Below are 17,634 nucleotides of genomic sequence, written 5' to 3'. Positions count from 1 at the left end.
TATGATACTAAATGGCTTTCCACCAGATGGTTTTTATAAAATAAGTGTGCAAGTATTTACTCTAAAGATAAATTGTAGTGTGTGTCTATGTCTGTATATACAGTATGTCTATGTGTATATTTGTATACAGTATAAAAATGTCTTATTTCTTACGGGTCTCGTTGTTATCTTTACAATCTGTGTGTTACGTGGACCTAAAATTAAGACCGACTGTGACAGTTTTGATTGCATGAAGTGTGTGGGGTGAGCCTTGAAGACTTGGTCGTGGTTTCCAGTTACATCTTGCTGAATTATTCAGGTGACTGCGAGCTGCAGAACGCACTCTCTGTTCTCTCAGGAATCGCACAGCCCACGAACAAATTGATTTAAAAAAATAAGATTTCATGCAACCTAGAAGATGTTCTAACACATCGGTCAGCCAGGGGCGCACGAAGGTAACGGTGATTTATTAGGGTAACGGTGAAATGGAATAAATGAATGCATACACATAGATTATATCCCTGAATGCCAGAGGAAAGTTCTTAAATGCAAGTGCCTTCTAAGAATTATTTGCAATGAATTTAGATATCGTGGTTAAGAATGGGAGAACTCATAGCAAATACTCGTCAGTCCTGGTGCAGCTGTGAATCGTAGAGCAGATTCAGTGATCTAATTACCCCATCGTGTTCTAAGAAATAAGACAATTCACGTATGTATTTTCATTTGACGCAAACCATTAACTTGCTGTGCTGTAACGGGAAAGCCCGAGCTTGGCAGTGTTAGTTTGAGCAAAATACACTCAGTTCTTCTGTTAGGCTGGACTGAAGTGCCTGGGAGCGCTTTCCTTCGGCTGCCAGCCGGCAGGTTCCGCTGACTCGTGTGTGGAGACAGAAAGGATCCAGCTTTTCATTGCATGTTTAATTTTGCTGATTTTCACATGCGGTTATTAATTTTTTTTTCAACTGGGGTTGCTGAGATCTTAATTCTCCTTCATCCTGTAAAATACAATAACGAATGGCTAGGTTTGTCTTTACCTAAATAACCTGTGAGGTGGGATCTCAAAATGGGAGGCAGGGCCTTTTTCCTTCCGAAGAAAACACCAGTGAAGGAAAGATGGAGATTATCTGATTAGTTTTTTTTCAGGAGCTTTATTATTCTCACCAGCTTCAGGCCATCGGAAAGCTCCATGTTCTCAGATACTGCTCATAATGAATATGAATATTAGATCAGAACCATATCTGAGAACTGTTTGCTTATTCCCCGGTTTGTATCGCATCATAATGGTGAGGGAGTGCAGAGCAGGTTTTCAAGGGACAGCAGAATGAAGTGCTTGGGATTTTGGTTTGACTGAAGCACAGGCACTGAGCAGAAGAATAACATATTCCCTCTCCAGATATCCTTCAGGTGTCAGTTCTGCAGGATCCCGGTTTCATTACATCAATCACACACAGCTTAAGGCTTCCAAAAACACAGTCACAGACAGATGTTGAGCCTCTCTGGGGATTAGAAATATCCTCTTCCATTAAGTATAAATTAACTTAATCACCAGGTATGAAAGATAAGCAGCATAAACATCGTTCCCTGAAGCTTTCATTAAAATTAAAATTCTATTTAAAACCAGGCTCGTATTTTCTATGACTTGATCCCCCTTCAAAGAGATTATATCTGCTGTAAATTTTTACTGTGACAGAGTGACAGAAATTAATGTATTGGGGGCAGTGCTGTTCTCTATAATTTAACTTCTGCTGCTAGTCATCTTTTAGCAGGAGTGGTGATTGGCTTATTTTTAAGTAATAATTGGTCTCCGGTCTCGGCAAAGATGAGAAAGCAGTAAAACTGCCTAGCACCCAGTTGCTGCACAGCGGCAGCACAAGCGAGTGAGCGAGCAGCAGCCGCGTTCCTCTCTGTGCGTAGCGTTCACCTGCCTGAATAGGAGGATTACTGCTGATGAACGCAATTGCACCGCTGCTTCTGCTCCGCTGGATGAGAGGGTAAAGCTCCTTTTCTATCCCAGCATAATCGTGACTGCTTTCTAAGAATAATTTCCACATGGGAAGAAATACCGTGGGATTTAGATTTTTCTTTTTTTTCCGACCATAAGACACTTGGTCTAATTTAATGTTGATTTCAGTCTATTATCAGGCTTTACAACAGGTTTGCATTTGCAATATCCTGTATTACTATTTTAGGGTACACTTTTCTAAAGAAACAAAGGAAACTCCAGAGAAAGAGTGAGGCCCACAGGAAAGGGACCTGCTCACCCTTCAGTGGCACCTCTTGATAATTGCAGTGAGTTTACCATGGCTCGTGTGGCTGTCGGATGTGTTTCCCAGTACAAACTGCATTTCTTCCGAGACAAAAGGCAGAGGACAGCACCTTCGCTTGCCTGAGGTTTTGAGTTTGATGTGGGGGCTCTGCATGTGAGAGGAAAACACCAGTGATATTCTCATCCATCACTTCATGTCCTTGGTGTGGGGCAAGTCAGATCCACACTAAGTTTCTACATCTTGGAAACACTCTTTTAAAAAGTGTTAAGGAGGCAAACTTGCAGAGTCTTGTTTTCTTTCAAAAGCTATTGTGTCCAGTTGTGGCCCCTCAGCTCCAGAAGGACAGGGAACTGCTGGAGAGAGTCCAGAGCAGGGTAACAAAGATGCTGAAGGGAGTGGAGCATCTCCCGTGTGAGGAAAGGCTGAGGGAGCTGGGGCTCTGGAGCTGGAGAAGAGGAGACTGAGGGGGGACTCATTCATGTTTACAGATATCTAAAGGGGGAGTGTCAGGAGGATGGAGCCAGGCTCTTCTCGGTGACAACCAGCGATAGGACAAGGGGCAATGGGTACAAACTGGAACACAGGAGGTTCCACTTAAATTTGAGAAGAAACTTGTTCGGGGTGAGGGTGTCAGAGCCTGGCCCAGGCTGCCCAGGGAGGTTGTGGAGTCTCCTTCTCTGCAGACATTCAAACCCGCCTGGACACCTTCCTGTGGAACCTCAGCTGGGTGTTCCTGCTCCATGGGGGATTGCACTGGATGAGCTTTCCAGGGCCCTTCAACCCCTGACATTCTGGGATTCTGTGATCTTTAACGAGAAGTGGTTTTAGAGTAAATCTGCCCAATCTGAAGAGGCAGCAAACCAGACTGATGTCTGTGGAGCCTGGAGTGTGATAGGTGGTAAACGAATATTAACAGCGCTGGTGGGACAGGAGCTGGAGAGTCTGCGCCCGCAGATGCTGCGTAAGAGCTGCTGCCATGGTTGGTGACAGGCGCGGGGGCTCCGTTCAACCTTTCCAAGAACCTGATACACTATTTTGGTTTTGTTAGGCAAATGGCAAGGCTGTGGGGTGCACTTCGAATTCATACCTGTGTTTGCCAGCCCTCAGAAACCACCTCAGTGGGCTCCACTTCGCCCATCCTTCCAGACCAAGACAGTGTCGGCCCTCCATGAAGATGCAGGCAGAGTTAGACTTGGTCATGCTCACAGTGAGGTCAAAATCTGGTGAGGCGGTTTTACTGCTTTGTTTCTGCAGCTGAGATGTGGATTCTTGTTCCTTGGAGAGCGATGGGAGTTGTAACTGCTCTCAGCACCTTCTGCTGCCAGGAGACAGGATGCTGCTGCCCTCTCCAGATGTGTTTTGTATGATGTGAAGTCAGTTGTCAGCCAACAGCGTGGTGATCAGCAATCCTGATTTTAACGTGACTGATTCTGCTCTTTGAAATGTGGACTCTACTGCGGTTGCTCTGCCTGCCTCCAAGCATCCTCCAAGTGTTGAATAAACTATATGTAAGAGCAGCAATGTTTCTAACATAACTTCAAAAATCCCTTAGTCTGTGGGGTTTAACATTCTTTAAATTCTTTTATCTTTGTGCAACTTTATTATTATTTTGAAAGAGGCAATGCTAGTGCTATTGATTTCATTTTGCCAGAGGGTGAAGAGCAGATGAATATTCCGTTTCTTCAAATGAAACTCGCAAGTGGCCGGTACAAAACCAAAGCTGCTGATTATTCACACAACGTGCAGTCAAACTTAATAAAAGCAATGGGATTAGCTCATAAAAGAAAATTCATGAATGGTTGATAACACCAAGACGCTGTTCTGGCCTTGACTCAGTGTTCCTAGAGGATTTACCGCAGTGAACGAGCACACAAACGCATTCAGACCTACGCGCTCCAGTAAGAGACACAGATCTGGTTCTTGGGAGATCCACATCCTGGGGTGATAAATGGGTGGATAGATTTGTCATGCAAAATACTCTCTGCTCTTAACTATGTTAACATAGTCCTTGCTTTGAGAATAGAGGCTCAGCTGAGGGAATAATTATAGCTTCAGAATCCAGAACATAATATTTTCTTTTATTAGGTAAGCAGTTGTCAGCTGATACTAAAATTGCTTAATTTTTACTTCTAGCAATGCCCTAAATGTTAAATATATCAAGCGAGCATTCTTAGAAATATTGCGGTTCTTACCCAGTTTTATTCTGAACTTGACAGCTAAATTTTTTATACAAGTATACAAAATGTTGTGAATTTTGAAGCCTTTAATTAGAAGTTGCAAATTTGTTTGTCCCTTAACAACTTGTATTTGCATAAAGATTAAGACTGGTCAGAATGAAAGGGATAAAACATAGATGGAGGAAACATTAATAAATTAGTAATCATGTATAAAAGATAAGTAGTCTCAGATTCCATTTCCATAAGCTTTATGAAAATTGAAATTCTTTTTTAAAGATGCAGTTAATATTTTCTCCACAGTTGATCATTTCTAAAGAGAGATCTGCCACGAGCTGCAGAATTAGAGGAATTAATGTATTGAGGTCAGACATTAGTATGTAAATGAAGCTTTGCTTTTATTCTGTATGGCAACAGAAGCATTACCTTATATTTGACCTTCCATTCATTCAGCCTGACTCAGCTGTGCCAGCCAAACAATGCATCAGAGGAGCAGCTTTAAAGAGCGGGCTCAGCTCTGTCCTCCTCCCCTTGCTTGGTGGGAATCCCGGGAGGAAGGAGCTGATGGAGGAAACGTGCGCAGGTTTCTGGAGGTTTGTTTCAGCATTTCGGAGTTTCTGACCCCAGCCCTACAATTCCCCTGCAGCACTTGGCCTCAGACATTTTGCAAGGTGACCAGGGCCAAGCACAAGAACCGTGTTACCCCCCGACTCCCAAGGTGAGCCCCGAAAGACACAGTGAATATGTGTGCTTCTGTATTTTCCAGTTGGCTCATGAGTTAATGGTAGAAATGGAGGTGAAAACCCCCCTTTTATCTTCCTTGCTGCTGGATTTTGAGCTGTATTTGTGCTTTGTGTAGCTGTGCGCCAGTGCTCGTACCGATCTTTGCTTGCACAGCCCTTGGGGAGTTCTGTCACGGGCTCACCCTTATGGTGTGCCGATGGCAGATGGCAGCGAAACGCAGACGAAAATGTAATGGTGCATTGCAGCGAGTGTAATTTATGTAGCGCTAGGGCAAAAAATATGTTGTGCATGGTTTCCTTGCAAGAATGTGCAGATCACAGTAAAATTTTGTGTTGGTAGATACCGAGTCTGACTGCAATATACCTAGCTAGGCAGTTTTTCCTAATTAGTCGTGTTGAGACGACACAGATTGGGTGCATACAAGTGTGTTGAACAGATCTACAGGAAATAACCTTTTATTGATGAATGGCTGTGGTAGCAGTGGAGAATTTTCCTCTGGACACAGGCAGTGTGGCCGCCTGACGTTAAGGTGAGCGTGCAGAATGGGCACGTCCTGCGTCGATTTACATCCCTCTTGAGGATGGGGGTCGGAAGATGAAAGGCTGAAAGATGTATCTCTGGAAGTGCTGCAGCTGCTGAGGAGTCGCAGGGACCGCAGTGGGTCTGCACGGACGGCGGTGCTGAGCTGGTGTTCCACACACCCAGCCTGTCCCGGCACCATGGAGCGATGGATGGATGGATGGACAGATGGAAACTCTCCAGCCACGGGGCTGTAATTAGTGGCTCTGGATCCCAATCCTGTCAAACTTTCTGAACTTAGGAGAATAGCAATCTTTACTTTCACCTAGATGTGCCGAACACAGAAAAAAAAGTAAATATATGTCATGCTGAACAAACACGTAACATTTATTTCAGAACACCATTATCTCCATCAGCTTTATTTAGGGAATTTGGCAACAACAATGAAGATGAAATGATGTATTTTGACAGCATGCACAGAGGATTTGAAGGAAAAATAATGGAATTGCCCGGCTATTGTCTCCTGAATAGTGTCAGTCTGCATTTCTGCGAACCCTATTGCTTCTGAATGTATTGTTAGAATTTCTGCTTTGCAAATGATATCTCACTACTTTTTGTACCTTATGTAGCAGGGAAGGTAAAGGCTTCTAATCATTACTGAAACATAAGGTTAGTCTTAGATTATTGTGATCTCGAAACATTAAATGTTCCATGAAATTCCATGGAACTCATTTGTTTGGTGCTGTCAGTAGCTGCACATTGGTCTTACCTGGTGGTTCCTTGTCTGTGGTGACGAAGTTCGCCTGTTACATCTTGTGAGGTTCCTTTGGAAAGGAATATGGATATTCTATAGCATCACAAGGAGCCTACGTTGGGAAAAACAGTTTTATGACGCATCAGGAAATGATCTGCTCGTTATCCTTTTGACTCGCCATAACATGATTTCTGCCTTAGGGAACCTTAGTATTTCTTCATTATTGTAAAGATCGCATAAAATAATGTTTTAGGATTTATTTTTAAATGCAAAAGCTCAGAAAGACAGAACATTGACTCTTTGAAGAACAAGGCTAACATGAGCTACGATTGTTTCACGTGCTGCAGGTGCCAGGCCCCGGAGCGGGGGCCGGAGGAGCCGCTGCCCGCCGGCCCGGCCGCTCTGCCCTCCCTGTGCCTCAAGCAGGTCTTCCCCAAGTACGCCAAGCAGTTCAGCTACCTGCGGCTGCTGGACAGAGTGGCCGCGCTCTTCATCCGATTTCTTGGGGTCAAGGGGACAACGAAGTTGGGGCCAACAGGTTTCCGGACGTTTATAAGGTCAGTAAGGTGAAGGTTTCTTTAGGAATTGCTTAATAACTGTCCGTGTGCTTGTCTGAAGTTTTGTTGAACAAAGGCAGTCCCTAACTGGTACACTTTTAGCTTGTAGGTTCAGTAATGCCTTCTAAAGAACCATATATTTTTAGAAAATATATATATTATCATTCCAAGTTCCCAAAATACGTGACCTCTGAAACTGTGTCTAGTAGGAACCCGGGTCTTCATTCTACAGCAGCTCAGTGATACTTCAGGAGATGCCGTTCGCAGGCTTAGTCACCATGTCATGTTCCTAGTAAAGCACGGAAATGCTGCTGTGCAGCAGTGACAGGCGGAACTGGGTCAGTGGCCGTGGCTGCGTGGCCGCAGCGTCTGCAGGAGAGGGTTTCCAAGAGCCGGCTGCTGCTGCATTGCACACCGCGGATTTGCATTGCGAAATTGCAGCTTGCGATGGCAAGGAACTCAATTTAGTTTTTCTCACACACTTTTACTTGCAAGGGTTTTCTTTTTTCATTGTTTTTTATGGATATATCTGTTCTAGTCATGATACAAATGTCTCATTTTCTGTCTTTTATTGACAATGACAAAAGAAATAAGCGGCGGCAGCAGATGTACTCTTAAAATACAGACCCTGTTTCTATGCAGATGCATTTAGCATTCAGGAATGGATATAAACAAATTGATTTATACAAATTACAATATATAGAAAATGACTGAAGGCATCTGCTCCATCCACAGACCAGTACAGGACTGTTTCCAGCTCTGTGTTTTCTATTGTGAAGTCCAGCCTTAATTTGGCATTTGTCAGAGGAGCACGGAATAAATGCCAAGATTTTATTTTAAGGCTCTTAAAATAAATTGCCATATCTCAGTGAAATAGCGTTTGCAGTTTCCTAATGCATGTTAAATTAAACTTTTTAATATTGGCATTTTTTTCCCCCCAGAGGATCTATATCAACTGTATGGCCCTTTTCCGAGATGCCGTCATTACTGCTGGCTTCAGAAAGGTGGTGTTTCTGAGATACGTGCTGTATCACTGCAAGAATAAAATGGTGCACAAGTGTGTGCGTGTGGGCAAGTGGTCGCAGAGACTACCTGCTCGAATTTTAGCAAGTCAAAATCTGTTCCCCTTCAATAATTTCCTTATTCTAAAAAACTATCTAAAAGAGAAATGCCAGATGTGGCTCTGCTCCTTGCCTGGATGCTGCCCAAGGCCAGACTTTAACTCTCAGCTTTAAGGGAGCTCTGCTTAGGCTCCTAAAGAGTACAATTCTTTTCAGTTATTTAGGAGTTTGGGGTCTTTTTTCTCTTTTCCTGGCTGGAATGCCTGGCCAGCTCTTTGGCACGTGCAGGAGTTCCAGCCAGGCTGCCAGACATCTGGAGACCCTGGACAGCTGGCTGATTCTCATGTCCCGATCAGCGCCACGCTGCAGGCACAGGCCACCCGAGTGTCACATCTCTTCCATGTGCTTATCACCGAGCGCCCTGCATGCAGCCAGAGATGCTGCTCGGTAACTCACAGGTTAAACCAGCGTTCTGACATGACGGAGTAATTCTGTGCCTGAACGCTTTCCTCCAACCCTTTCCAAACAGGATCAGTCAGTAAATAAAAGAGTATTTCTCTGTGTAAACTCTGCCTCGTGTAGATAGTCTGTGCAGATTTGTGCTGGATTTGCAATGTACCAATTAATTCCATTCTCTTACAGCTGCAGAGTACGAGCAATAGCCTTGGAGAAAGCTGTGGCTAACAGTCAAGTCATATTTTAATTGAAATACTCAGGGGTTATGGTTTGTGTTTTTTTGCTTATGTGTTGCAAAGCCAAGATAAACCAGTGAATCTGTAACCTGGCTTGCTGCCTTTTTGTGGCTCTCTCTGCCTTTTTGTCCATCTCTACATGGACACCAGATTGCACGTGCAAACTGGACTGAGGTGCCACTCCTGCCCAGAACGGCCGCTACCATTTCAGATACCGACACTCAGTGACCACTGGTTGGTTTGGTATCTGCTGGGTGTGTTTTATCAGACTAAGCATGTTACGGCGGGTATGTACATCTGGCATGGGTAAACCTTCCAGTGTTCTCTCAGTTGTCCTCGCAGAATTTTTCCTAACTTGGAAGTCTGGACATAACCAGAATTTCTTCTTTATTTTGTCTGTTTTTAACAGAAACTGCAAACTGAGTAACAGCAATTTTTCGATGGCTTCTGTCGATATCTTATATATTGATATCACAAGAAGGTGGAACAGCATGGGAATCGACCACAAAGAATCAGGTAACACTATTCTGTATTTGAAGACTAAGCTGCAGTATTCTGGGAGGTTTGATACCACTGTTCCTTGTGGCCATCAAGGAGGATTGTCAAGGTTCCATTCAAATCAGTGGGGGATAAAGAAATCCACGTCGACGCTGCTGGTACAAACTAGCGTGCTGGTCTCAGAGCTGCGAGCTGGAATCTTCCCAGAAATTCCTTTACAAGCTATTTTTGTATAAGAAGCTGAGCATCACCACCAATGGATAGAATAAATCCAGAGCTAAGATTAGGAGGGAGAAGATCAGGGTACAGTGCAGAGGAGATGAAATGGTTCATTATGCATGAACTCCTGTGCTACTTTAGGTAGGTTAGGGTCACCTTAATTTCACAGTTATGTAAAATTTAAGTATTTGCATTTAGCATTTCAGTGTTGTTGTAAGTCATTTATGTGCTTGCCTGATAGAATTGCGCTAGCAAAAATAATAGAAATGCAAGCAAATCTTCAGGCTTTCAGAAATTAAGAGATTTGTTGAGAGTCTCAGTGAACCAGATGTTTTTCAGGTGTTAAACCACAAAATACTCGACCATTTCTGCTGGCTCGGTGCTTGGCCGCTCCCAGCTGTAAGTGGTGTAAAACAACAGCTTCTAACTTTTTTCATTAAATGCTTCAGATGAGTGTCACTTGTGGGGAGAACGCGAACGCGACCAGAGGTGCTTTCCCTGCCTACAGCTCACCGTGACTGATCAAATAATTTACTGAGCTGGCAGCTGCTGCTTTCAGATAACTCAACAATTCCTTTGCAAGCTGTTCTGCAGCCAAGATTGTAAGCGACCCAGCTGCAGTCTTAGTGGAGAGAAATTATACTTCAGAATGTAATTGTAATATTTTGAAAAGGTGCCTTTCCTGCAGCATCAATAAGCCCACATTAAGTTAAAAACCCCAAACCTTTCAATATCTCATCCTGAAATAATCTTCTTAAGTGTATGTTCAAACTGGGAGAGCCAGTTAAAGCACAAAGCAGCTCTAACTGTTCCTTGGTGATGGCGTTCTGCAAAACCATTGTGGTCTGGCTTCTTAATTAAAAATTAAAGTAGGTATTACTTGAAGGTTTTAAATACAATAATTAGCGTTAATATGCAGCCCCTCTTTCCACTGGCTGTGGCAATGTGTTATTAGTAAGATGTGCTCAAACAACACCTGAAGAGTCTGTTGTGCAGCATGTGGTGCTGCGGGGGGCTTTTGTTCATCAGGGGGCAGAGCAGAGAGTTTTATTGTAGCAGCGACGTTTTTTGGCACTGCACCACTTTCCCCTTGTATGTACTTCAACTGTTTGTTTTTCATGCAGCTGAAACAAAGCGACTCTTGCAGAGTTACCGGGTCTACCTTTCCCTTGCAGGGATGTGTTTGCAAGCCTTTGTCGAAGCGTTCTTCTGCCTGGCTCAGAAAAAATACAAGTCCCTCCCGCTCCACGAGCAAGTGGCATCGCTGATCGATTTCTGTGAGTATCACCTGGCTGCCCTGGACGAAAAGCGCCTGGTTTGTGGCCGCGGGGTCGTGGAGCGCCGAAGTGCAGTAGTTCCCTGTCAGACTGACGGACCTCACCTGGCACCAGCTGCACATTCACCCCTCCTGAACCGCATGGCCACGGCTGGTAAATATGCAGATGATAGAAATCAGCGCTATGAACGGTGCTAATTCACCAGGACAGAACTGAGAATCAATCCCGAGGTACATGCATGTACTGCAGGAGGAGAGACGGGTTCCTGAATTCCTTCCTCTGATAGTGACAATTATTTATTTCAGCTTTTTTAACTTATGCTCTTCAGAAAGTCCACTGCAAGCTCCCGTTCTCAAATAATGACCCTGGCAATGACTATGCATTTGCCTCTGCTGGACCCACAGCACAGCTCGCCTGACAAACCACGTTCATCCCGAGCGGACGGAAAAGCACCTGCAAAGACAAGGACCAAAACCCGGCGGGATGATAACCAGCACCGTGGGACTGGCAGCACTGGTGGAGGGGCGCACTCATCACACTCAGATCCAAGGATTACTCTGCTTTGGATGCACTGGATGTACCACGGAAACCACGTAAGGAGCTGCAGTCCCAAGTACCAGATGTGGACTTTGCAAAACTGAACCCTGGAGTTATACTTGTGGTCAAACTTCAGGCTTTGACCCTCTTCTTTCGGTGGCTTGGACTGTACGTGTTGGAATCAATACAGATCTGGTCATTGTCTATGTACTTCTTTTTTAAAGGCAGTCTTAAAACACTGAAACCGTATTTTGGATTCTACTTCTTTGTACATCTTTGCCATGACAAGTACTGTTAACTTTTTAAAGAAAAACTACCGATGTTTATCCTTTTGCTTCCACAGAACCAATAAGCTCACACTTATTCACAGAAACAAATTACTTTATGCAGTCTAATTTGGTGAATCAAGTGGTGATTTTGTGTTCAGGTACTAAGCACTGCTTCTGCAAAAAGCTTTACAGTGGAAAGGCCCGAGAGTTCATTAAGTTCCAGGGAAACCAATCCTGTCTCTGTCTTGAGGCTAAACTAGTTGTGCTCTAGGCTTGCTTATTTTTTGCCTTTTGCATGTTGATTACCCTGTTTGGACCTGCAGTAACATCTAGAGCAGATTTTCTTTCGTCTTCGCACATATTCTTCATTTTTTTCCCCTTGAACTGCAGTATAACTCTGTACAAATTAGATCTGTATTATTTAACAGTGTATTTTGTCAAGAATGCTGGACTCTATCACTGGAGCTGTACAGAGCAGCCTCATTTTTCAAGACATGAACCACGACTTCCACACTCACGCTCTTGTTGGCGGGCGGGCTGAGCAGCACATGGGACTGGCTGGGAGGACATCAATAACTTGAAACTTCAGGGCTGTTCAGTCCCATTGTTTTTAGTCTCATGTTTTATTACAATAATGTATGTCTGCATCCGAGTTTGATTTCTCTCCTTTGTTCTATTCTTTAATGTTGATGAGCCCGCTTGTGTTCTAACGCTGTTCACACTGTCGAGGATCACAAAGCTGTGGGGTGGCAGCATCTGGGCGTTTGGACTGGAGCAAATTACCTGAGCTCGGTGTCAAAATGTGACTGGTGGATCAGAAACACGGGAGAAACGTGTACGTAAGAGGACAATTGTAGACTAATGTCACTGCCCTCAGCCTTGTTTAAGTTTCATAAAGATTATTGCAGTATGAAGATAAAATGCCAAACTCCAAGGCCTGGCATCTGTCAGAACAAATGAAGCTGAAAGGGTCGTTTTTTTCGCACTTCCATTGTAATATATTTGAAGACATTCACAAGTTGAAAAATGCTTACTTCTCCTTTTGTGACATCTGACATTAGTCTTGCGATTGGCAGCGTGTTACTGGAAAATAGCTCACAGTTGCTCTCATCTTGTGATTGATGTCCTGTAAAGACAGAGGTATAGCAGAGTAGGATTTGAAATGCTACAACTGCAAATACCTTTCCTTACAGCTTTCAGCCAGTACTTGGCCTAAAATACCCAGGTTTTACTATTGTATAAGCCACCCTGATATCGGTGGAATAGATTAACGATTGTATACATGAACAATGAAATCTCAGTTTTGGAGATCTTTATAATCTCTGGATCCAATACAGATTTTTATGGCCTGTGCACACAGAATGAATGCAGTACATCCTGTTTATCTCTCACTTCAAATATGAAGGGTCCCTTGTAGAATAGTCAAAACATTCAATTATCTGCCTCTGGTAATCCAGTGTTCATGTATTTATGTAATTGGAAAACTGAATGCCATGTGATTCTCAGGGGCAGGAGGAGGATAAAACAGGAGTGTACTGTAGAGACTTTACCACAAAGTCACATTTCTCTTCCCTCCCATCCAATGCAATTTCCTCTGAATATTATTCAGTATCCAAAGCAATTTTACATAGCCTTTAAGTAACTAGTAACCGGAGAGACACCTTATTCAGAACATGAATGTTAATGCACTGATAATCCGTTAATCCTGAGGTAGTTTTCTAGCAGAAGAAACAACACATGAAAGGTAGTAGGTGGTGGGTTTTTAATAGTGCTTTTCTATGTACTCTTCTGAGACTAACACAGTACTCACTATTCCATTCACGAGCATGCACGATATGAACATTGCATACCAGTGAAGCCTTTCTCCGTACCAGAAACACTGGGTATAAATCAGAATAAAACCCTTCAGCATCTAAGGAAGACTTGAGGCCCGTGAATGCAGAATTTCAGCGCAGAGATTCCCTTCCTGCAGACTCGAATCCCAACTCGCCTTGTGACTCTCTGTGTTCGGTTCCGAGTTCTTTCTCTGCATGAGGTTGTTGTAAGCAAAGTCACCTGAAATTTATCTTCTGCCTAATCAGAACTGGGCTCTTGAAACTTAGTTGCCCCCTGCCCAAATACCCAACTTGCCCCATTTACAGCCATTTATTTTGGGAACATTTAACACGCACCAAGCAGATTGCTTCACTTGCTGCACACTTCTAGCTGCTTCCTTTCACAACACAGCTGGAAAGGGAGGTACTCAGCTAATTACACAAATGATTCTCAGCTGGGAGGCCCGAGTCCACCTGCCTCAGCCTTTGTCTGCCCAGCTCCCATGCTGGTGCTGTGCAGGTCACTCTGTCCTGGCTTCACCCCGCGCTGGCCTGTGTCCTGCCCGGCCCCGAGCTCCAAGCACCTTCCCAGTGACCGGGGTGGCAGTTTGGGAGCCCCACTGGTGAGGAGGGATCCACTTCAGCTGAGCCCTCTGCAGTTCATTGACAGCGTAAGTGCATAACCCCGTGCTCGGGGTGCGCGAGTCGGGAGAGGCTGGAGCCTCTGCGGTGATTCTGGGGGTGACAAGGATGTTGCTGGATGTGGGAACCCTCGAGGGTGCCCCAGGAGGAGCAGCTGGGCCCGCCTGGCTGCTGCCTCAGCTCTGCTCTTGCTGCAGCCCGAGCTGCCAGTGACTCAGTCACCGCCACAGCTCCTGTTGGGAGCCAGAACCGTGTCTGACCTTGTTCTGATCCCTGTCTGATGTACAGTGACAATTTGCTTCTAATTGCCCTGTTCCCTCTAATTTGTTTTCCATCACACTTTGCTGCGTTTCTTCCTAATTCCACAGTTTTGCTTCTCAGCTTGCCTAATAAACTGATGCGGTCAAATTGGCCAAATCCATTCGTTCAGCTTCCTCTGTTGCTGTACAACCGTTTCTGGAACATGTGTGTCTTCTTTTTGAGGCCAAATCTGCCCCGCGCCGTCTCTTGAGGTGTTCCCATGGCTCAGCCTTTGCTGAGCTGATTCCTCAGTTGAGTTTTGCTTTGTGTGTGGTGAGAAGATGGATAGAAGAAGATGGATAGAAGCTGGATCTCCGCAGCTTTGCGGGGGGGGTGGCCCTCCAGCCCCTCAGCCCCACACGGGTTTCTAGCACCTTTTGGTTCCACAGAGCAGAAATGTGCAATAAATTACTGTTTGCTGAGGAGCAGCCCAAGCACATGGAGCCCTGTGGGCTTCCTGGAGCATTTCTGTGCAGGGAAAAGCTCCACGGCCGCCCCTGCGCGGTGCCTGTTCCCCGGTCCCTGTCCCGCGCGGCCCCGGCGCCTCCAGAAGGTTCCTCAGGCCGTGTCGCGGCCGTTCCCGCCCGGGGCCTGGAGCGACAGGGGAAGCGGCCGGAGGAGGGACCGGTGGGGACCGAACCTCGGCGGCAGGTTCGTCATGGCGGAGTCCTGGGTGAAATGTGCCCTTTCCACAGCAATCTCTGTTGTTTGGGGTCGGTGAGGGGGAGGCGGGGCCCGCCCGGGGGCGTCACCTCAGCAGCGGCCGAGCCGGGGCTCTGCGGGTCGGTGTGGAGCGGGGAGAGGGGGCCGAGGGGCCGGGCACTGCGGGTGTGGGTTGTGCTTTTCCCGCCTCAGATCTCCCTCAGCCGCGGTCTGGTCGCGTCCCTGCAGCACGGGCTGTGGGGACGGGGCGAGCGGGCGGGTCCTGCAACTCAGGCTGTGCTGGTATTGCTCAGTTAGTATTAAATGGACGCAAATTCAGTAGCAATTTGTAAATATTGATTGATTCAGTTCCTTTGTGTGCCGCAGAGATCCTGGATGGATGAGAGTTGGTGTTTGGGCTCCTAAATCCTGCTGAAATCTCAGGAGTTAGGTGTCTACACCTGCCCCTGGGCTCTGCTCAGCTAGGCTTGGCTTGTCTCACTCTGCCCCCTGGTTTTTCCTCCATAAGGTGAGATGGAGAAAGTATTTCTGTCTGTGTGACTGTTCCTATGGTGCTGCCCTGTGAGCATCCTCCTGCTCACCTGATTTGCTCCAGCAGGACGAGGTCCCTCCTGCTAACGCTGCCCCAACCACGTACGGCCGAGCTCACGCTTTGCTCTTAGATTATTTCTACCTTCACTTCACCTTAAGCCCACCAAAGAACTACCCAGATAAATCCATGTGGTCTGTGTCTCACCCTCATTTAACCTCCCATTGAAGAGATTGTATCACATGGTATTCAGCTGAAACCTATTACCTTGCATGCCCAAGCATATCATAGTGAATTACCCTCACCCATAGGCCTGCGGTGTTTGCTAATAGCTAATGGCATCTTTTAAGTTTGAGGTGATTTATTTGAAGGCGCCTCTGTTTTGTGGTGCAGCAGGGGTTGTGTGTCAGTGTTTTAAGCTGAGCTCAGAGAGGGAACTATTATGGTGATGTGGTGCAATTTTCCCTCCTGTTGCTCCTCCTCATCAATGGGAGTATAAAAGCCCTTCCGTAGGTCAGGTGTGTCTCTGTGCCCAAGCGCTGCAGTTTGACTGGTTGTGTTCTCCCAGCATATGTGTGTTTCGCCTCTTCTTGCGGTGCTGGGCTAGTGGTGGCCTCAGTGGGCTCAGGTCACGGCATCCGGCCGTCTCCATCCCAGCTTGGCCCTGGGCCAGCAGCGCCAGCCCCTTCTGCAGGACGTGGGAGAGGGTGGGCGGTCAATAAATGGATAAAATAAAGTTGTGAACGGCAGCAGGAGCTGAAATAGCAACATCAATAGCAGTTTCCAGATAATGATCTAATTAGCACAAACAACAAGTTTCCACTAATGACTCTTGTTCTTCCAGCCCCTTCCTTTCTGCTCGCCTGTCGTTATTGACTCCTCTGGTGGGAGCACTTGCGCTCCCCCCTGTCTCCGTCTCCGGGGCTTGGGAGCTTTGTTTACTGGCTGCCTCCGAGTTATTTCTCAGAGGATGTTTGCTCTGGGGCTGGGCTGAGTGCGTGGGCTGCTGCGGGAGGGAGGGGAGGGGAGGGAGGAAAAGCGCCTGTTTGGCTTTTGTAGCCTGCTAGAGGCCTTGGGAAAGTTGTGCTCCTGCTGCGTGTTCCCAGCTGTAAAAACACAGATGCTGATGTCCACGTGTCGCAGCGGAGGGTGGGAGCTGAGTGCTCGTGAGGGGCTCGGAAAGTGTGAGTGAAGGATGCCTGATGGGAACAAAGATTGGGGATTATTATCGGAGGAGCAGAAACAAGCTGTTTCTGCCCTTGTCTTCCCTGCCTACAAGCCTCATGTCTGCACCTCCTGCTGAAACAGGAAGGCTCTTTCTTGCCATTAAGGCCCCAGCTTGACAAGTATTGACTTAGTGCTGCCACCTCCTCAGCTGTTGGTGGCCACCGTGCTGGCTGTTGCTTTGCCCTGGGTTGTGTGGTGGGCAGGGTTCTTGCATTTGCCTGGTTCAAAGGTGCTGGAAGCTGCAGGTTCCCTGGGTTTGGGTTGCTTGGCAGGTGGTGGTTGAGGGGATCTGATCCTGGCAGGTCCTGCACATTCATGCAGGCCATGGCTGTAGCGTTATAATACATATAGTGAAATTACATTATAATTGTGAAGGATGGCCAGCCCGTGCGCTGGCAGGGCAGGCTCAGCCTCGTGTGTCCAGTTCTGGCATCTCGCGGGTGCCAGACGCTGCTGTGGCCATTGGCTTTGCCGGGCAATGTGGTGGGACCACGGTGCCACCACCTTAACTGAGGCTCCGCTGCTCGTGGGTTCTGATGGGGAAGGCAGCCCACGGTCCAGTGACTCTCACTTACTAAACTCAGCACAAACCCAATTACGAGAACATCATTATTGCTGATGAGTCTTGGGCTAAAATGACTCTTCAGATTAAAAATCCTCAAACAAACACATCCATAATCCCCAGCCTCCCAGCCCCCTGTTCCCATTGCTGTTCTGGCTGCTGATCTCAATTTGGGTCTTGCTTTTCCCAGCCTTACCCCTCTGCTGAGCGGCACTGGGGCCTGAACCTGCGGTGCTGGAGCCTCCGACGCTGAAGCCGTCAGGTGCACAGAGACGTTCTGGGTATTTTCAACTCAGAATTCAGCTCTGCTATAATGAAGCCATAACAGCCCCCTAAAGACATTTTATTCA

General features: G+C 46.3%; 1 protein-coding gene across 4 annotated transcripts in view; it reads left to right on the top strand.

Annotated features, from left to right (window-relative positions):
- The window catches only part of TTLL11 (tubulin tyrosine ligase like 11), a 40,963-nt gene extending 28,054 nt beyond the window's left edge, over positions 1-12,909 (top strand). For 3 of the 4 annotated variants that reach the window (XM_071817485.1, XM_065853585.2, XM_065853584.2), the window contains 3 exons: positions 6,785-6,994; positions 9,157-9,263; positions 10,640-12,909. In XM_071817485.1, the coding sequence (XP_071673586.1) occupies positions 6,785-6,994; positions 9,157-9,263; positions 10,640-10,938 (616 nt within the window). In that variant the 3' untranslated portion in view covers positions 10,939-12,909. Of the gene's footprint in view, positions 1-2,980; positions 5,139-6,784; positions 6,995-9,156; positions 9,264-10,639 lie in introns of those variants that run through there. The other variant, XM_071817486.1, reaches the window with a different exon arrangement.
- Positions 12,910-17,634: the final 4,725 nt, after the last annotated feature.

This window comes from Patagioenas fasciata, chromosome 20 (genome assembly GCF_037038585.1).
Source record: "Patagioenas fasciata isolate bPatFas1 chromosome 20, bPatFas1.hap1, whole genome shotgun sequence".
In the NCBI taxonomy this organism is placed as follows: domain Eukaryota; kingdom Metazoa; phylum Chordata; class Aves; order Columbiformes; family Columbidae; genus Patagioenas; species Patagioenas fasciata.
Note: the sequence above shows the minus strand (reverse complement) of the source record. Positions and strands in the feature narration are given on the sequence as shown.